This window comes from Cuculus canorus, chromosome 4 (genome assembly GCF_017976375.1).
Source record: "Cuculus canorus isolate bCucCan1 chromosome 4, bCucCan1.pri, whole genome shotgun sequence".
Classification (NCBI taxonomy): domain Eukaryota; kingdom Metazoa; phylum Chordata; class Aves; order Cuculiformes; family Cuculidae; genus Cuculus; species Cuculus canorus.
This window is the reverse complement of record NC_071404.1, coordinates 30,639,176-30,660,982: the sequence shown is the minus strand read 5'-3', so window position 1 is coordinate 30,660,982 and position 21,807 is coordinate 30,639,176. Positions and strand designations below refer to the sequence as shown.

The following is a 21,807-nucleotide window of genomic DNA, read 5'->3' as shown; positions in this document are numbered from 1 at the left end:
TGTTTCTTGGGAACAAGCTGGATACACACAGAAAAACAAAGGAGGGTTCTTAAATTTCTAAAGTACATGTCATAGAAATAGCAAATAAATAAAACATTATAAATAATAACATTTTTGTGGAATGATTTTACAGAGGTAAAGATGTCAACAGCAAAACAAAACTTGACTGCAACAGATCCTGAGTTTTATTCCCATACTTTGCAGCCAAGGTTTCTGTCCTCTAGGAAGAAAACACAGCTGAGCTAGATGTCATGGATGTGTGTGATTAGCAGGAAGAGAGCACAGTGTAATAGCAGCACCCATTCCAGCACAGAAGGCATCAATCTTGAGTAGAATTGCAATTTTAAGACAATCAGTAATTTTATTGGGCTTTGGTTCCTGTAGGCTTGTTATAGGTCAAGTCCCCCATGAGCACTCCTGGCTCATCCTGGGAGCGCTGGGTTCTTCTTCCTGCCCTGCATTGTCACAAACCAATGTCCCTATATAAATAAGATCTAAGAACCTTTTGACTGAAAAAACTGTACTGATACTAAAGGAAGTGAAGTATGTGACTTGAAGACAAGGTTCAGAAGAGCTAAACAACAGATAAACAACTAAATAACTGAGAGACAGAGGGCAAGGTAGTGGTGAACTAGAGCCTCCAGCTCATACAGAAGTATTCCCTAAGACGAATGTGACATTCAGGGTCCAACCCTCCCACATTCACCTTGCCAGGATAAATAACCTTCTATTGGCTTGCAGCCGAACTATTCACAGACTTGCATCTTAGTGGAAGGGTGGCAGAAGCCAGTTCCTGATAACCTCCAAAGCACAGTCTCTGCTAGATAAATGGTTTTAAAAATTGCTAGTGCAGATGTGCTGTTAACAACAGTACCTGAATATGTTCCTTGGCAATCAAAGAAAAACATCTTCCAAATCAGCATTTTTCTGGGAAGACTATTCCCTTGCCTGATCCAGTGGAGAAACTCACTCTTTGCTATAGAGCCATAGGTTAAAACAGACAATTTTAACATTCTTTACTGATCCCCTGAGATTACACTATAAAACTATTGGTGCTGAGGGTTAAAAGCACCCTGTGAAGATAGAAGCTGCTCATACTCTCATTTTACAAGAAAGGAAAGTGAGCTGAACAAAGATAAAACAATAGAATCATAGAATAGATTCATAGAATTGTTTGGGTTGGGAGGGACTTTAAAGGTCACCTAGTTAGTCCACATCCCCTGCGGTGAGCAGAGACATCTTCAACTTGATCAAGTCGCTCAGAGCCCCATCCAACCTGAACTTTAAGGTTTCCAGGTGTGAGATTTCTACCACCTCTCTGGGCAACCTGTTCCAGTGTTTCACCACCCTCATTGTAAAAAATGCCTTCCTTATATCTAGGCTAAATCTACCCTTTTTATTTTAAAGCCACTACCCCTTATCCTATTGCAAGAGGCCCCACAAAAAAAAAAACCTGTCCCCATCTTTCTTATAAGCCCACTTTAAGTAGTGAAAGGCTGCAGTAAGGTCTCCTCCTTCCCTCACCTGTGAGGACAGGTGAAGAGAGTTGCTGAAGGACAGCACACAGCCATTGCATTCCTGGCTCCCAGGTCCTCTTGCAAAGCTTTGCTGCTACTTCCAGGACCTCCTGGGCTCCAGTGTCACACTGCCCCCAGCCCTTCTGCCAGCCCCACCTCTGACAGGCCAGAACAGAGTGGTGTTTATTTTTCTTACAATTACCCCTCCTCTGGCACAATTGGTTCACTCTGTGTTTTGTTATGTAAAATGAGCTAGGGTTCAGGGTATAGCAGAAGGAAGAAGAGCAAACCTGGAAGCCTGCAGGATTTTTTGCAGCTGCCATCAACTCTTTCCATTTTGTGCATCCTGCAAAGCTGCAGAAACAGACCCATAAAAACACCCTTTTCTTTCTCCATCATGCACAGCCAAGACCCCAAAACAACATTTAAACAAGAAAGAAGAACAACAAATATCATAACCTAATCTTTAGATTGAGGAAGGGGTTATGTTAAAATATGTCTCAATAATTCTTCTACCAGATTATTTTAATGGCATTCCCATCACTATAATGGCCACTGGGAAAAATCTGACAGCTAAGCAAACGGCATAGTTGCACAGTGAAAAGAAGCAGTCCAATACACAGGAGAAGTGACCCAGCAACTATTATACATTCTGCTGGGGTAAGAGAACTCCATGGATTACAGAAGAAGTTGCTAGCAGCAAGCAAAAATCTCTCTACCTGAGAAACGAAGCCAGGGATCATGAAGACAAGGCTGAAGCTGATGCCAGTGTAGAAAATACAGAATGTACAATAAAATAACACATTGGTGGTCCCATTTGGGTCTCTACTTTGCCAGATCACATAGCCCAGCAGCCACAGACCAAAAGCAAAAGGCAAAAAACCAGCTCTCTGGGCAGCTTGGGGAGCCAGTCCCTCTCCCCTGCCAACTTTATGGGCATTGCTCACCTGCTCCTCCAGTGAGGGCTTCATCTTGCCAGAGCACAATTAGCATTTAACACTTTCCCTTGTGAACATGGGGTGTAAACTGTTACCACAAAGCTGCTGCTCTCTTTTAACGGGTACCTCTGGTTTTTGCATCATGGCCTTGATCAGATTTTCTCATGTTGTTATTCTCAGGCAACCTGTCAGTCTTTACTGAGCTGGAGTGGAGAAGGGCCCTGCAGCTCTCAGAGGGTTTGCAGAGTTTTACAGGTTTTACAGAGCCTCAGGGATTAACAGTCTTGATTTACACATGCTAACGAATCTACCTGGGCACAGTAGGCAAGAAGCTGTAGCCCAGGTGAATGTAACCTGTTCAGATCTGCTGCACATGTGAAATATTACTAGAAACTCTGTATCGGGGACAGGATCACACAAGAGATGGGCTATTTGTTTTTTTTTTTTTATGAAGCCAGGTTAAAAATGCTCTTTTTGGTATTTTTCAACTTGTGCCTTCTGTAGCACCCTCTGGCTCACTTTTTCCATTTGGCAAGTTTTGCTCTGCACCATCATTTTTCTTTCTTTTCTTGTAGACTTTTCAGGTGCCGCTGGAAGCTCCAGTCTGGCCAAATCTGAGGCGAGGAGCAGTCAGTCACCTTCAGTTACCATTACAGCCACCGATGTACGACCAAGGCTCCCATTAGGAAGAGTCATGCCTGACTGCCCTTTTAGAATTCATTTTGACACACTCCTCTCTCTGTGTTTGTCTTTTCTTCTCTCCTCCCTTTGACAATAATTTGTGTTTCTGCACTTTTCTTGCACTCTCATGATTTTTACCAAAAATCCTTCCATGCCTTGCTCCATGAAGCATGCTGAGGGTATTTAATAAAATAGCAGTTCAAATGCTCAGTGCCTTGGAACTTCCTTGAAAAGTGTGGATTCTGCTTTCTATTGCAAGAAGAGGTATCTGAGGCACCCTCCCCTTGAAAGGGTCAAATCCTGCTGCTGCTGGCTCAGGACTGGCTTGAAATAACCAATGTCTCTATAGGCAAGGCCAGCCTGCCCCTTCCCTTGCTTTGTGATTTCCTCAGAACTGCTTGCTTGTGGATCAGCTGTATCAGGCTTGGAGTTGGTGAGTTTTATTCTTGACTGCTGTTAAATGGAAAATGTAAAGCAAATGAGAAAACACGGAGGCAGAATTGAAATTAAAATGTCATCCTTTTGGTCTCACTCTTTCAAAACATTTCAGGCTGATACTCAGAGAAAATAACTATTTTTAGAGCAGCTCTTCATCTGCATTTTGCTCGATTCCCTTCTGCAGATGGCTCCTATTTAGCCAAAGAAATAGATTTACTGACACCTAGTGGAAAATTTAAACTATTCTTTCTCTTATCCTGCCGAGTGACACATGCTTGGCGGCATTTAAACCAACATATGAACGTTATTGTGGAAAACAATAATATTACCAGATTGCCTTCATTTTATCTCTGTTCTACTAGTGTGTACAAATATTCAGTTTCATCACTAGCAGGACAATCATCAACAATTCATTTTTTATATATACAGGTTCTTTTATTACTGAATAAAAGATTTATTACTGAATAAAAGATATATTACTGAATATATCTGATATTAGACTAGAGTACATCCCTTCCTCACACTGAGCATATCAGTGACACAAAGCTCTGGAAGCCTCTATGGTGCTAATCAGTAGTCATAAATTTATTTTTAAAACTGACAGTCTGCTAGAGTTGTTACTACTAAAAAAAAAAAAATATTGATTCCTTTATTAATGACTTATGCATCAATATTTAAGAACTGAAAAGTAAATTTTGCCTAATTTTTTTCTTTCTAATGGTGTTAAAATTCATCGTGTAGTCTGCCTAACGATAAGAACAAGATGATTTTGCTTTGTCATTGAGAATTGTAGATGCTTTAGTCTCTTGACTCAGTGGCCGCTTAATGTTCAGCATCTGTGAAGGGATTTTGCAACGCAAAACAAATGCCAAACATAGCTTAGCTGGCTGCAGATTTCCCACAGCCTGATGTAGGTACCACCACCCATATGTGCTTGTGACTAATAGATGTGATTGGTGCAATGCTGTGCTTTACAAGCCTTGCTGAGAAATCGCTTTACAAGGTCCAGCTGGAGAAGAATTAAACAGAGGGGATTCTCCTGCAGACAAAAATCTCTAAAAAGAATTCCTTGGTAGTGAGAGGCTTCTCTATTAACTTCCTTAGGACAGAACATCCGTTCTCCCAGTACCTCTGTCTGTACATTCCAAAATAAATGATCTATCTAAACTGTCGGACCCTGACTCAGAAATTTCATATTACTCTGCCTTGCTCCTCTGTCTCAACTGAGTAGGATGTGGGTGTTTAGAGGTAATCTTGTATGTAATTTTTGATGAAGACTAGATCATATAGTGAGTAGCTGAGAATACGCCCCTCCCTGGAGGTGTTCGAGGCCAGGTTGGATGGGGCCTTGAGCCTGGTCTCGTGGGACGTGTCCCTGCCCATGGCAGGGGGGTTGGAACTGGATGATCTCCAAGGTCCCTTCCGACTCAAACCAGTCTGATTCTGTGATTTTACTACCAGCAGTGCCATTCACACCCAAATCCCAGAAATCTGAATGCTAGGTTTGATAATGATGATCTAATGGTAACCAATGCAAAAAATTACACAACTTGATCTGATTAGTTACCTTAATATATAAGTAGGTCCTGAAATGTTATTTATAAGTGAACTTCATTTAAGGCACTGATATGCAAAAGTAAATTTGCCTACATAAAATCCCAGACTAATGACCCTACAAAATCTTCTGTACTCCAACCACACAGTGATCTATGTCTTACTTCTAATTTTCCTTATCAAAATAATTAATCACTCAGTCAGTCCTTAAAAAATTAATAGTTACTTAAATGACCATTAAATTCTTCTGACTACTTATATTCCTACAAAGAAATGCAAGGACCTTAGATAGCAGCTGCAGATCCAGTGTTTGTATTCTGCCTTTCATAACATTTAGCTGCTTTCAGTTGGCCTCTAGCAAGATATGGGAAAGTTGTATTTTTCTGCAGGGTTTGGGTTTTTTTTCAGTTTGGCTCATTTAGCATCCCTCATTTTCCTCTGTCCCTACTTTTGGTCTCTGGGAACAGCAGAAACCACAAAATGGTTTTGATTATCCACTTAATCCTCTCAGGCAGCATAGTGTCTTTAGTCTAGACGTCAGTGAAACTACATTTATTTGTTGAGCTTTTAGTCCTCAACTAAAAAAAAGTTGAGAAACTTCCTGTATTTCCTTGTATAGACTTATAGACTCTTGGCCAGTTTATATGAGAAAAACATTGCCTTATATTTCATGTTCTTTCCTTTTTTTCCTTTCCCTCACTATTTTTTTAACTACTTCATTAAATATTTCTTTCTTAATTGTGGCATCCTCCAGCACTCTTCGGAATCACAGAATCATTTAGGTTGGAAAAGACCTTTAAGATCATTGAGTCCAACAATAAACCTAATACTGCCAAGTCCACCACTAAGCTATGTCCCCAAGTGCCACATCCACACATCTTTTAAACATTTGTTCCTCAGGATGTGAGGAGGGAACAATGAGTGTCTTGCAGCAAGCTGCACCATTCCCCAAGGGTGACATCTCTCAGTTGATGTCCAGTAGGCCAAATTTAGATGTTTGGGGATATGCAACTGTCTCCCCCTTGTTCGATACTCCTTCCATTCCACAGTTTCACGTAGGCCTTCTATAGCTTATTCCACACAGGGAACAACCCTTCTGATCCAAGCACACAAAGATATAAACTTGCCCTACTTCTGCTTCCCGTGCCAAAAAATCCATTTCTGTGTTATCATCCCTGAAATCTCCATATTTATTATTAAGCAGCTATCACTGCACATGACTGTTTCTTTATTTCAAACTTCAATGTAAGAATGTTGAAGCTGTTCATGCAGATGCTGTATTAAATCTTTTTTTTTATTTATCCACCTAAACATGTTTTTATTTATACTCTGTCTCCACTGAATTCTTGTTTATTCTCCTTTAGTCTCAATAAGCCAGAGCATAATATGTTACCAGAGAGCTGTGATCCAGCACAGATTGAAGGGCTCGTGTTGGTAACCTGCTCAGAAACACTAATGGTTTGTTTAAAATTTCATAGATATGTCAATTATAAATTCAGTTCATATTGGAAAGGCTTCTTTGCACAGCACTAGATCACTTCACATTTCCTGTAAAGTCTTTATGTGAACTGAAAGGCAAAGGTGGATCCGAGGACATGCAGGGTTGCATATAGACATTTCCCCAAAAACCCCTGCATCCTAATAGCAGGCACACACTCTCTGTGGCAAAAGTCCCATTAGGCACTTGATCCAAACTCTAGCAAAGTCAGTGGATGTAACTCAAAGCAAATTCAGTCACAGACTCACATCTTTTTTTTGCACTGATAAATTTGAAAATTTCCTTTTACTCTATAATTGGGTATCTCTGGCTGAATCTTAAGTATTTTTGCTGGTAGCTAAGAACACAGATGCAAAGTTTTGGTACTTTGAATATCCAGCTCAAGGAGCAAGTGAAAACATATTACAGTCCGAGTCTGTTCTTCATGTTTGGATTTTTTTAGTGTTTTATTTTATTTCCTTTTTATTATTTTTATTTTTATATTTATTTCCTCATGAATCTCAGGCAAACTCTGGAAAGAGAAAAGGAATTGGCTGTGCCAGTGGCTCACTCTTCAAGGAGCTGGGGAAACACTCTCAAGTAACTGTGGTCTAACATTTGTTCTACTATTAAACTAAAAGGTCAACTATGTATCTAAGCAAAAGTAAACTGCCTAGGGGTCTTTGTTTCTCCTCTGAATGAAAGAAATGAAAACTGCAGGGTAAACAGGCTTTTCTGAGAACAACGAATACAAAGACCAGGGAAGTCAATGGAAGACGTTGAATCAAATTTTGATGTATTTACTCCCAGAATCAAACTTTGCAGGCTTGAGCAGTTTTCCGTTGCTCTCTTAACGTGGTTCTTTTAGCACTTTTCCTTTCCTCCCAGCTGCCTCCTTCCAAATATGCCCCAGTTGGCAGCTCATTCATATCGATGGCTTAGTCCTCTCTTCCTTGTTATCAGATGGTTTGTCTACCTTTCAGAAATTGCACCAAGCACTAGTTACTATTGTATCATAATGTAGGTAAAACATTTAATGCATGCAGAAGGAAAAAAAAAGAACTAAACCAAACGTAAAACCAAATTAAAAACTTGAATCAATATATATATGTTTCTTTGTAGCTACTCATTATTTATAACAGGACTTAAGGGTAACAATTTCAAGCAGTCCAGTGGTCAATATTGGAATAGCCAGTCTTCATAAAATGGAGAGAGGCCATATCCCAAGAGGCAGTGAGTGCTCTTGACTGTTATTGATGTTGATAGTAGCTCCTGCTGCTCAGTACAGGCAATGACCTTCATCAGGCTATGTCACTGAATAAAACATCAATTTAAAGCAGCTTGGAGATGCTGTGTGTGACTTGCTCTCTATTACCTTTGTGACTGTCTCACCTCTGGTATTCTCTCAGACACACTGGAAAGCAGCTTTGGTCAGTGAGGCACAAAATAGTCTGTTTTCCCGCATTTTAATTAGAAAGGTTTAACCTCATGTTGAATGTCCATGCTTTCTCTGCACACTTGTTCTGTCCAAGTGGCTAATTCCTCCTTTCACAGGAAACATTATATTTAAGTACATCCAAATGTTCAGAATTAAGTCTGACTGTCCTCTTAGTCCTGTGGTAAGGAAGCAGAACTTGTGAAGGATCAATTTATTCTCAGTAATTCAGATGTGTAGCATAGACTTTCTATACAGATGTAGAAGAGAGATACAGAAAAGAATATGATGCTGCCTCACCAAAAAGCCTCCCATGAATAAATTTTATTTTTATCCCATGGAAGAGGAAACATCAGCTTTCAATCTGACTGCACATACAAACTTCTTTGTTAGCGCATTGCAAAAAGGCGGTATTTGCAGCCACAGCATGAACATCTGCTTGCTTATGCTCCCCTCCTCTGTCTTTGTCTCCTTTACTCACGACAGTTTCAAAATTACTAAGAGACACTCTTCATTCAGGAGAGAGAATTTTAAATGCTGTGCTAACAATAACAAGCATTCTACTGCTGCAGAATTCAACCTACTTTGTCGCAACAGAAGAGGGCAACCTAATACCATCTCACTGTTCCCTCATGCCCTGTCCCATCCACACACCCCTCATCATAGAATCATAGACTCACCAGGTTGGAAAGGACCCACTGGATCATCGAGTCCAACCATTCCTAACACTCCCTTATACCATGTCCCTAAGCACTTCATCAACCTGACAGGCTTGTATTTCCCTGGATCCTCTCTGACCCTTCTTGTAAATGAGTATTACATTAGCCAGCCTCCAGTCTAGTGGAACTTCCCCAGTCAGCCAGAACCGCTGGAAGGTGATGAAAAGGGGTTTGGAAAGGACATCCACCAGCTCCTTCAATACTCTTGGGTGGATCCCATCCGGCCCCATAGACTTGTGGGTGTCTAGCTGGGCAAGCAAGTCTCTAACCGCCTCATCTTGGATCACGGGACCCTCATTCTGCTCCTCTAACTCCTGGGTTTGTACACAGAGGGAACAACTTTCCTTGCTATTAAAGACTGAGGCAAAGAAGGCATTAAGTACCTCAGCCTTGTCTTCATCCGTTGTCACTGTTGTTCCTTCTGCATCCAATAGGGACTGAATATTCTCCCTAGTCCTCCTTTCATTGTTGATGTATTTGTAGAAAGATTTTTTATTATCTTTCACAGACTTAGCCAATTTGATTTCTAGTTGGGCCTTAGCCCTCCTGATTTTTTCCCTGCACTATCTCACTTCGTCCCTGTAGTCCAACCAAGACACCTGCCCTTTCCTCCAAGGTAGACTGTGGCATCTTGTCAACAAGGCTAAAGAGGATGAAGAATTTACAACCAAGATTCTTTTCAAAGCTAGGAGCACCACTCATAATACCCCTATTTACTTTGTTCTCCCATGTTTCCATTTCAGTTTGGATATGATACTACTGCCGAAGCACCTCCTGCTAGGATTTTTTTAGTTGTTTTTGTTACTTTGGGAGTGTGCTTTGTTGGTTCTTTGTTTAAAAAGATGAGATTATTTTGATTCTATGTAAGACAACCTTTCTCTCCTGGGCACTGGGAGAAACAGGTGGTACAGGTGCTGAATTGCCACAACAGCAACAGAGGCTCTGCTGTCCTCAAGCACCACAAACATAGGAAGATGCAGACATAGCTCAAAGGTTCAGAAGTACTGAAGTGAAGACAATGATGAATAAGTAAAAGATAATGAGAAAAGACAAAAAAAGAAAATTATGCATAGATGATACCATTACATATGGTACTATTAGAGATTTAAAGTGACCATAATCCCCTACATTGGTCATTGTAATGTAGTTTGCTATGATGCTTTGAAGTATTAAGGGTTTTTTTTTTTAACTTTTGTCTTCAGCTGTCAGAGAAAGAAGTTTGAAAACAGACTGGAAGTATCATCACAGAGATATAAGGGTAAAAATTAGAATTATGTACATATTTATGGCAATCTGATGTGCTACTGCTCTATTTTTACTTTTTTTTTTTGGCTGTATCTGTCCGGATAGGAAGGAGGTGGGCTGAGTTGGAAAGTCTTAGGAAATTCCCAGAAAGAAGAAAAGAAATAAAAATAGAAATAGAAAGAAACAGAAATGAAATAAATAGAAATAATTGAGCACATGGTTATTACTCAAGCAAAGTCGGGCTGCGCACTTACATTCATCTGAATGCAGAATGCTAAATATATTTGCTGCTATAGTAGCAAATTGAGTATCTCCTAGTTCGCTCACAGCAGATTTTGAAACTAGCTAAGTATCAAAGATACTGGTGTATGCCTGATAGATTCTTCAACAACATGCACATACCTAATGAGTTAAAGAGGAGTGAGTCTAAGAGCGATCCTTTCTTTACTCTGCATGATATACCTTTGTTATACAATTAATGAAAGCAAACCACTGGTATCCATTGACTGCAGAAAATATGCACCTTTTTGTGCCTTAATACTTGTTTGATCTGTCCTTACAACATTATACCAATACAACTATACTGGTAGAAGAGGTAACTAAGTTAAATCCAGTCCCAAACTGTGGGTATAGTTGAGGAAGGTCAAACCAACCAGATCACACTTAAGCACTCATCAAAAATAAAAGAAATCAAAATAGAACATGCTACAATGAAGAGATGGAGATATAAAGGAAGGCAAAAATTTTATCCTTACCCAGTCTTCCTCAGCATACACCCAGCCTTGGAAGTGTATAGGAAAAAGTGTCGAACTCCAAGTGGTGGGAAAAAGGTGCATTTCTCACTCTGTACATGCTCTTGAAGTAAGACAGCAAGGAGATACCAATTAGACTCTTCAAAAGGTAAAAGCAGTCAAAACAGGGAGCTCTGCATATCCGCAGAACATCTAGCAGTGCTGACTGTTCTTTCTCTGCTGAGATTGCTCCCATCTTTGCCATTCTCCTTAATTTCTTTGTATACTTCCTATCTTTGTTCTTTCTCCTTAGACTACCTCAACACTTCAGATTTAATGAATTTCTTCTTCACAAAGACCATTACATACCCCCTCCAAATAAGATTACACACTCTGTACTACTGGGCATGTGTTAATACTCATCTAGACAGTGTTTAATTACTATTAGGTCCTTAATCATTACCCTAATAAACTTATCAGTACAATAAGTGACTGCTGTAATTGTACAAACACAATAAGCGATCATTGTAACTGTAAAAACTCTTTTAACACAATATAGCTGTGACCTCGTCTGGCAATTGTATACTTCTAATTATACTCTTTTCCACTTTTGTGACTTAGATTGGTGCAAAAAGAACATCAACAATCCAAAGAAATACTTCAATGTTATCCTATGCAGCAAAGCTCAGTCCTGGAGGACTGTAAATAGATCAGAAGGAGCAGGAAACATAGTTCTGTAGCAATTAATTCTGCTGACCAATCCACTTTTCTGTCATTCATAGGACACATAGTACTGATGCAGTTTAAAACCACATTGCGTCATCGTTATTTATCAGTTAAAATGATCACATTTACAGCTAGGTTGGCTGAAATAAAATTGGCTTCATAGCAAACCACCATCCTTACCTGCTCTGCACCATGTAAATGTGGTCTAACTTATTCAGAAAACAGCACTGACAGTCTTCTCAAATTTAACATTCGTTAAGAATTTGCCCAGACACAGATTCCAGTGGCTAATACATCTATTAACTAACCTGAAAGCACATTAGTTCTGTAGGAAATAACATTTTAACCAAGTAGGAATTATTTTCTGTTGACTATTAGAAAATTGGTTCCATGGATGAAAAAAGAATTGACTGGAGAGCTATATTTAAGCATGATTTTGACAACCAGATTGGAAGATAAAATTTTGGGTAACTGCCAGAATTCATATACTTTAGGAAATGCTGAACCCAGTAAGGAGATACACAGTTGTACATATTTAAGATTGACACGCTTCATCTTCCTTGCATACTAATGTAGCCACATATCCCGTAGAAGTGCTGAGTGAGAAAATGGGTAGACCAATAGATTCAACAATATGGCAATACTGATACAGCCCAACAGTGATATGAATACAATCTGATGGAGAGATGACACGGCAGAGAGGGCGCAGTATCAGAGCCATTACTGCTATTCAGAATCTACCCACGTGGTTCTCTAATAATATTCTGCTGGTGGAATGTACACAGCTCTTCACTCAGCATTTTAAACTGTGCACATAAGTAACTCATACACAAGTACATACCCTTAAAAAATCTGCTAGAGTATTCATAGCTTTCAACCACTATCCTAGGCAGCCTGTTCGTGTGCCTGATAATCCTTTAGGTGAAGAAATATTTCCTGATGTCTAATCTGAACCTCCCCTTGTACAACTTGAGGCCATTTCCTCTCATCCTATCACTTGTTATTTGGGAGAAGAGACCAACACCCACCTCCCTACAAGCTCCTTCCAGATAGTTGTAAACAGTGATAAGGTCTCCCCCCAGCCTCCTCTTCTCTTGGCTAAACCACCCCATTTCTCTCAGCCACCTTTCATAATGTTTGCTCTGCAGCCTCTTCACCAGCTTCATTGCCCTTCTGGAGATGCTCCAACACCTCAATGTCTTTCTCATAGTGAGGGGCCCAAAACTGAACACAGTATTTGAGGTGCGGCCTCACCAGCGCCAAGTACAGGGGCACAGCCACTTCCCTGGTCCTTCCCTGGCCACACTGTTTCCAATATAGGCCAGGATGACACTGGCCTTGGTCACCTGAGCACACTACTGGCTCATATTAGCCATCCGTCATCAAGCACCCCCAGGTCCTTCTCTGCCAGGCAGCTTTTCAGCAGCTCTTCCCCAAGCCTGTAATGTTCCATGGGGTTGCTGTGTCCCAAGTGCAAGACCCAGCACTCGGCCTTGTTAAACCTCATCCCATTGGTCACAGCCAATCGATCCAGCCTGTTCAGATATCTCTTTAGAGCGTCCCTACCCCTAAGCAGATGAACCCTTCCTCACAATTTAGTGTTATCTGCGAACTTACTAAAGGGTACATTCAATCTCTTCATCCAGAACAACAATAAAGTTATTGAACAGAACTGGACCCAGCACTGAGCCCTGGGAACACCACTTGTGACTGGCCTCCAGCTGGAGCTAACTCCATTTACCACCATCCTTTGGACCGGACCATCCAGATGTTTTTTTATCCAGCAGCGAGTATGCCCATTTAGGCCCATTCAGAAACTCATCAGTTTCTCAAGCAGAACACTGTGAGAAACAGTGTCAAAGGCTTTACTGAAGTCCAGATACACTACATCCACAGCCTTTCCCTCATCCAGTAACCAGGTAAACTTGTCATAGAAGGAAATCAGGTTAGTTTGGCAGGACCTGCCCTTCATAAACCCATGCTGACTGGGCGTGATCACCTGGTTGTCATGTGTGTGCTATGTGATAGCACTCAAATGACCTGTTCCATGACCTTCCCTGGCACTGAGGTCAGACTGACGGGCTTGTATTTCCCTGGATCCTCTCTGACCCTTCTTGTAAATGAGTATTACATTTGCCAACCTCCAGTAAAGTGGAACTTCTCCAGTCAGCCAGGACTGCTGGTAGATGATGGCAAGGGGTTTGGTGAGCACTTCTGCCAGCTACCTCAACACCCTTGGGTGGATCCCATCCGGCCCCATAGACTTGTGAATGTGTAATTGGCCTAGAAGCTCTCTAAGCATTTCCTCTTGAAACATGGGAACTTGTTTTTCTTCCCTGTCTTCTGGCTCAGCGGGCTGGGTACCCAGAGAACAGTTCACCTTACTAATAAAGACTGAGGCAAAGAAAGCATTAAGTACCTCAGCCTTATCCTCACCGTTTATCACTAATGTCCCTATGTCCAGTAAAGGATGGAGATTCTCCCTGGCCCTCCTTTTGTTGTTAATGTATTTGTAGAACCTTTTTTTATTATCTTTCACAGAACTGGCCAATTTAAGTTCTAGTTGGGCTTTGGCCCTCCTGATTTTCTCTCTGTGTGATCTCACTTCATCCTTATAGTCCTCCTGAGATGCCTGCTCTTCTTTCAAAGCTCATATACTTCCCTCTTTCTTCTGAAATCCACCCAAAGCTCTCTGCTCAGCCAAGACAGTTTTATTCACTGCCAGCACATTTTCCAGCACACACAGACAGTCTGCTCTTGGGTCACCAGGATTTCCTTCTTGAAGGACATCCCGCGATCTTGGGCTCTCTTGCCCTTTAGGACCGCCTCCCAAGGAACTTTATCAACTACCCTTCTGAACAGTCCAAAGTCTGCCCACCATAAGTCCAAGGTGGGAGTTCTGCTGACCCCCCTTCTTATTTCTCCTAGAACTGAGAATTCTACCATTTCATGATCACTTTGCCCCAGGTGTCCTCCCACCGTCCCATCTCCCACAATGCTTTCTCTGTTCACAAACAGCAGGTCCAGTGGGGCACCTTTCCTAGTCAGTTCACTCACCAGTTGTGTCAGGAAGTTGTCTTCCACACACTCCAGGAACCTCCTAGACTGCTTCCTTTCTTCTGTATTATGCTTCCAGCAGACACCTGGTAAGTTGAAGTCCCCCACAAGAACGAGGGATAGCGATCATGAGACTCCTCCCAGTAGGCAGCAGAATATCTCATCAGTCTCCTCTTCCCGTCTGGGCAGTCTAATGCAGACTCCCACATGAACAGAAGAACAAATTTGCCTTTTAACTTATAACAGTCCCATCTTGAAGTCTGTACCGCAGTTTTAGCATCTAAGGACAAATGGGTTTTATTTACTTGTTAATTCATTTCCTATAGACTTCTCAATGGTATACACACTTCTCTGAGCACATTAGCTATGTCTGTAAGCTATTAAAAACTGGTATTGGATTCTTCTGAAAACTACATATTGCTTAAGACAGGCCTCATCAAAAGAGAAACCAATCAAGACAGACATTCACCATGTTCTCCGTGAGGTAATCTGGCTTCTTATCATAGAATGGTTTGAGTTGGAAGGGACGTTAAAGGTCACCTGATTCCAACCCCCCTGGCATGGGCAGGGACACCTCCCACTAAATCAGGCTTCTCGAGGCCCCATCCAACCTGGCCTTGAACACTTCCAGGGAAGGGGCATCCAGAACTTCCCTGGGCAACCTGTTCCAGTGCCTCACCACCCTCTTCGTGAAGAATTTCCTCCTAATGCCGATTCTAAATCTTCCCCTCTCCAATTTATAGCCACCTTCTTATGAGATGATAGAGCTGTTATAGACCTAGGAAGCCTCCATAAATAGATGGGAGACTGCATACAGGAATAAACGTTTGCTGTGCATACCTCACATTCATTACCTCAGCTGACTGATCCCAGTCTATAAAAATTATGTTACATGGTAATTACATGTCCTCAGAGGAAAATGGAATATTTGAAAAGAAAGTGGTTTACCAAACCTCCCCTTTCCTGCTCCCAAGAATTTTCAGCAATACAATCCAAACTGGTATGTAATGCAACTTAATGGCATCAGCTCAAAACAGGAGAAATTCCAATACAGAAATAAACAATCATTAAAAGCACCCTCAGTAAAAACTCTCAGATCAAACAATGCATAGGAAGTCTGCAAACACAGAAGCAGTTGAAAATACCTTAGTGACTGAGGTGATAGCTCTTATTCATAGAGCTTACAGAGCAGGAAGCTTTCACTGGAGCCTGAGACTTAGATTCAGCCAGTCACAAGGATAGTAAGTTTCCGCTATAAAGATATCAGAAGACTTTCTTTTCTTAGTTTATCCCAAATTTCATCAGCCTGCCTGACTAAATATTGAATACTACACAGATAGACTGTAGAAGTGCAGATAACAAAATGGTGGCGTTCCTTCTCCCAGCTAACTAAACCCAGCTGTCAGTTTAAATTATTAATTTTTTATAAATATTTTTATATATGTGTAATAGAATTTCTACACGTTGTAGTTTAGGGATGAACTTTCAAAGCTGGATGCAGGGTGATAATCAACTACCTCCTACCTAAACATGGCTCAAATTCCAGGGGTGCTGAATATCCACTGGCATAACTTACGTGGAAGCAACTGAGTTCTCTTCTAAAATCCTCAAGCTCCTCCAGAAATTCCAAAAAATTAGGCAGGCCTCACCAGTCCAACATGAGCATGTTGCAGGTGAGGTGTGGAGCTCAGCATGATCCATGCTGCCTCTGCAATATGCCAGCATGGGAATTTTTGCACTGTGCTTCTAAATCTAGAGCTTGAAGATGCAGCAGGAGCAGCTCCTCAGCTGTGAGTAGCTGGACTCCACAATGCAGGAGATATTGCCAGTTTTCAGAAGCATGGCTCAGACACAGTGTCTGAGAACCTCCTAGAGTGGAGTAATGTTTCAGAAGTTTCAGATGCATGGTTCTTCAACCACGCTTTTATTTTCAAAAGGTAGTGGAGAGTATAAGTGGTACAAACCCAGGAAGGATAAAGTACAAGGATCTCAAACTATGAAGAAGACAAAGACAATTGTTCTACAGACATCACTCCAGTAAATAAATATATAATACATTACTGTGTGGCAATTACTTCTGGGCAGCTACATCTAAAAAATATTCAGCACTATCAGGGCTTTCTACTGAACAACACAAAATCCAGTCTATTTACTGACTGGAAAAGTTCAGTATTTCACTCCTGTTGCTCATTATTCAAAGTTATTTGCTCACTAATAGGGCAGACATATTAATTATGTGGGTGTCTCAAACTGCTGCACCACAAGGGTTGATCTCTGGGCTGAATCTGTGCACCTCCATCAAACCGTCATGAAATCACATCAGCTGAAGATGTGCCCTAGACTAAAACCGCTGACTGTATATAGTCTAAAAATTATGTAATTTCATGCTAACAAGGCAATAAGCCCTGTCCAGTCCTGCTTCAGTTGGTAACAGTTACAGTTTCACTACTGATCTTCAGAAGCCAGGTGAATTTTATCCACAACATATATAACTTCACATTATAAGTTTCCCACTGAAAGGGGTGAGATGATTTGGATGTAAACAACTACATCAGGGCAACTGCTACAATCCAGTACAACTGGATGATGATGGGGCACCATGTTCAGCAAAATTTATGTCTTACAGGGACTGGGGAAGTTGCTCAAGCAATCTATTATAATTTAGGTCTCAAAAGATTCATTTAAACTGCACAGGACAGGAATTTGGTTTTATACACAAACTGTATCTTGTCCCTATACATATTATTTAACACAGCATTTAATACATATTCTCATATCAGTGAATGAGAAGAGCAAATATAACAGCTGATCAGATATGCATTGGAATTTTATTAGTTTTATCTTAGCTTCCCAGGTTTATAAAAAAGATATATGTATCTGAAATATTTCATACTTTGTAACCTTTACATAATACTGATACTCTCACAAATCCCTCTGACTTCTAGGTACACATAACCAGAGAAAAACTACAGCAAAGGAAATTAAGATAAAGTATTGGTGAGAGCTAATACATAAAACTTACCTTGCACCTGAGACACAAATTAGATTCTTTTTAAAACAAAAGTCAAAAATACTGTTCAAAATTGGCTCTGTCATTTGCTCCCAAATGCAAAGCTCAAATGACAGAATATGTAGAGTTTGCTTTGTACAGGTTTTGCCCATTAACAACTCCACTCCAAACTAAGTAGCGCTGGGACCATACTTGCTCCCAGTTTTGCAGCATGCACTTTATCAGTATATAATCAAGTACGTTTCTACATGTGCCTATATCTCTATTTATAGGAGTCAGGAACAGGGAGTAACGTGACGCATTTTCAGTGCTTGAAGAACAAAGCCTAAACTTTCTACTGAGAGGGTATTTCTCATAAAAGATGCCCTGATACTTATCTTATGAAAAGGATTTATTTTTCAATAGAAAAGTATATTTAAAAACATGATTATTTGCTAAAAGTAATATAAAACTCTCCAGTTTTAACTTCATAAAATTTTAACAAAACATAAATATTGTTTACCACTTACATTCCTGTATACAGACCTTGTATTAGATAGTTAACTAGGTAGAGAAATAACAACTCTGAAATGAATGGTACATAGCTACGTGAGATTCAAATTCCATGTCACACTGCACAATCATAGAAACACAAGGAGCAGCTTAAAATCTGCAGTCACTGAATTCTGCTTTGTTCTCTTTATAGCTCTGTTCCTCTTTTCTCTGCAATAATGCACCAGTTTCCATGGTCATAGCATGAAGAAAGTATTTGAAGCTCAGGCACGTTCTCTTCTACCAGTGAGCATAGTTCTCCTTCCCGAAAAACATGGTAATAACGCATGAAGGCTTTTGTATCCGACGTGGCATCAGTTTGGTCCCCAACAGACACTGCTGAATCCAAAGCAGAGTCAGTGGAGTCAGTTGTTGAAGTTCTTTTGAAAAACTTGCTGGCATTAGACTTACCAGCACCATCTTTACTACAGCTGCAGCTGTAGTCCGTGTCTTCCACTGGGCCATTTATAAATGAAGATTCTTCCCTCTTGCTCTGCGCTATGCTTTGATGTCCTCCATTTAAACTTAAATCCTTTAGTGCATTTGTGGCTAGTGACCACTGTGGTTTTTTGAGAGGCAGGCTTTCCACGAATACATCATCATCATCTAAACTTTGTTCTTTTAACAGTGCCCCATGGTGACCTAAATCCAAACTGCAGTGTCGTGAATGCTGAATGGGTACAGTACTGTTTGCCCATTCTCCTTCGTTCTTCAGAGGCTTCAGTTTGTCAGTTTGCTTTCTCAGGGCTGATTCATCAAGGGACCTGGAGAAAAACCATGAGCGGAAAGATCTTCCTAGAGCACTGTAAAACCTGTTTTCTTCTTCAGAAATTTTCATGCAGCAGGCTCTGGATAAGCAATGGTCCGTATTGTGGGAATGTTTTGAATCAGTTTCTGGCTGCAGATTGGTTTGGTACCTACAATCGGAGATGACTAGCTGTGCAGGGTGTATGTCTTGGCTTTTCACAGCGTGCACAAACTCACCCTTATCTCCAGATTGATTCGATTCTGAAAAATGCCGTGAGCACAAGGCCTTATTCCAAGGAACAAATACATCTTGTTTCTCAAAGCGACGATTCTTTTGTTCCATAGCCCAAACGTAAATCATCATCTGGCCTCCAGGTATCAATACTCTTGCCATTTCCTTTATCGCTTTGATTCTTCTTTGTTTAGTTGAGAAATGATGGATCACTGTGAAGGACAGAAGGCATTATGTATTGAACATTAGTAAGAAGACAGCATTTTCATCTTCAACCTGTTCTACGTGTTTAATCATTCACTGTGGCAAGTCAGCAATAGTGCTGAATTTACTGGTACCTCACTGCAAGTTTACCCCAGAATGCTCTCTTTTGTATCGATGATCAATGGATAAAAATATGAATATCTCAAAGAAGGAAATTAATTTAATTTCAAAATAGGGCTTCAAAATAAGTCAGGCATATAAAGTGGAGGTTTCTGTTTCTCTGCATCACCAATAAAAGACTGCACCAAACTACCTTTCATTTAGATGCCTGGCCTTTCAGTGAGTTAGGGAAGATTAAGTTTCGCTTCAGTTTTCAGGACACATTTGAGACTTATCCTAATGGAAACAGAAAATCTTTTCACCATGCAACAAAACCAGCAAAAAATATCAGTAAAAAAGATGCTCTGTATTTTTATATCAGTGGACTTCCAAAAGAACTAGTGAGAAATTTCAGACAGAAATATTGTCCACTGATCTAATTTTGTAGAAAGATGTTGCCTTTACAGAATGTTTATTTTAGAAGAAAAAGAAAGAGAGGAAAGTGTCTTATTATTAATTTTTATATCTGGGAATGATGGAGTTTTTATTACATTATGTCATGCCACTAAAAAATAAAAATTCCAAGTCAAAATAATGCTATTGATCACTATTTGAATTTTCTTTCCAGGATAATTTTCACATTTTCAAATTTCACTGCAATGTGAAATGAAGACAGGTTCCAAGATTTCCACTCTGTTTCTATCTTCCTACTCACCTAAAGGAACCAATTTTAACAGCCAGAGTATAGCTAAGTAAGTCAGTTATTTGCTCTCTCTGTCTCAAAAACATTAACTTGTACTGAGATTAGTCGTCAGTACTTGATTTGATTAAATCAATGACATAAAGAGGGCTGATTCTGTAATTTATTTCAATAGACTTGGAGCCAGCCACTTCTACATGCAAAACATTCAATCTACCCATACAACAACATATAATAATTGCATATGTTCTTAGCTGAAGACATCTCCACACCTTCAGGAAAAGCAGGTTATCTTTATAAGCGCTGCTTGAGAGCAGCCAATTCTGCTTGTAGAGTTGGTGCTATTTCAAAAGCTCGGTTATGAAAAGTGTGTTCAATTAGCCCCATCTTTATTCAAAACAATGATGAAATTACCAAGGGAAAAAAATGTAGGTTTTTTTTATCACAAGTCAAGAAAAGCAGTCCTGGCAACCGATATTAACTAGGCCTTCACAAGCAGCTGAGAATACAAGATGGCAAACTCTGAGAAGAGCTCCCCAGTCTACATGGTCAGTGTTTATTTCCAGGTAGCCTTGACTCTTGTCAATATTTTCTCAAACTTAGCAAAAAAAATATAAATACAATTTCAATTTATTGAACAAGGTGAGAAGAAAGGAACTGGTATTTTCTCTCACAGTGGAGTTAGGCCATATATCATTACCTCCTGCAAAATAATATCAGAACTGACAGAGACAGTATAAGCATGTGAGCTTCGTTCACCAGAAAGAAGTGCCAATCATCCAACAAGAATCTGTGCAAGCTCTATCTAAACAATTAATTTAATGGGCTAAATACACTTCATGGTTAAAATTACATAATGACTCTGGTGGTTCTGCAGAAATATAAATCCTATAAACAGGATTACACCAGCAAAGCCAAGAAGAGCACTTGACTATGTGCATAAATTCCTGCTATTCTCTGGAATGCGATGAAACCCCAGACACAGGCATACCATCTCTCTGTTCAAGGGGGATTAAAAGCCATTATTGTTAAATGTACAGAAATAAATACCATGTGAACTTTTAAGCTTGTCAGGCCTTTAATTGGTACAAACATTAGATAGTTAGGCAGTCCTTCAAAGTCAGCTGATCTGATAGAACTGAAATTATTCTACAGGACCTGAAATGTGGATAGGGTTCACTGGTTAACTAGTCAATATGAAAGCAAAATAATATAGATACTGCCTGAGAATTAGTCATTCTTTCTTTCACCTTGCATATGTGAAAAATACATCTTAAAATATATATCTGTCATATATCACATAGCTTGTTAATTGTGATCAATAATAATTATCACATGTTATATTTTTGCTGATACAGTGAAACAGCCTGAAGGAAATTCAAGCAAGAACAGAGCTAAAAATGCAGACTGTAACCAGGTACTCTTAACTATTTCTCATCTACCCTTTTCCAGTTCATACTTCTGAAATTATAAGTAATATTTTGTAAATGAGAGGTCAGAGGAGCTAAGATGCTGAGATGCTTCACTTATTTTAGACAACAGGCATTTGCACAGCTCTAGGTTCTTATTCATGACTACTTTAAGTGACATGAATGCACTACACATAGTAGTAACCATGAGTTTCAAGTTCTCCCTATAAAGCAAGTTTTCAGTTCAATGCTGGTGAAAACAGATCCTAAGGAAGAACCAAGAGTTTATCTTGACCACCTAATCTGTTTAAACTGTGAGCAGCCATGTTTATATTAGTTTTTATTTGTTTAAAATGC

General features: G+C 40.0%; 1 protein-coding gene across 5 annotated transcripts in view; it reads right to left on the bottom strand.

Moving 5' to 3' along the window:
* Positions 1-15,823: 15,823 nt before the first annotated feature.
* Positions 15,824-21,807, bottom strand: part of TRMT9B (tRNA methyltransferase 9B (putative)) — a 121,665-nt gene continuing 115,681 nt past the window's right edge. For 4 of the 5 annotated variants that reach the window (XM_054065166.1, XM_054065168.1, XM_054065167.1 and 1 more), the window contains one exon: positions 15,824-19,250. In XM_054065166.1, the coding sequence (XP_053921141.1) occupies positions 18,208-19,250 (1,043 nt within the window). In that variant the 3' untranslated portion in view covers positions 15,824-18,207. The remainder of the gene's footprint in view (positions 19,251-21,807) is intronic. The other variant, XM_054065163.1, reaches the window with a different exon arrangement.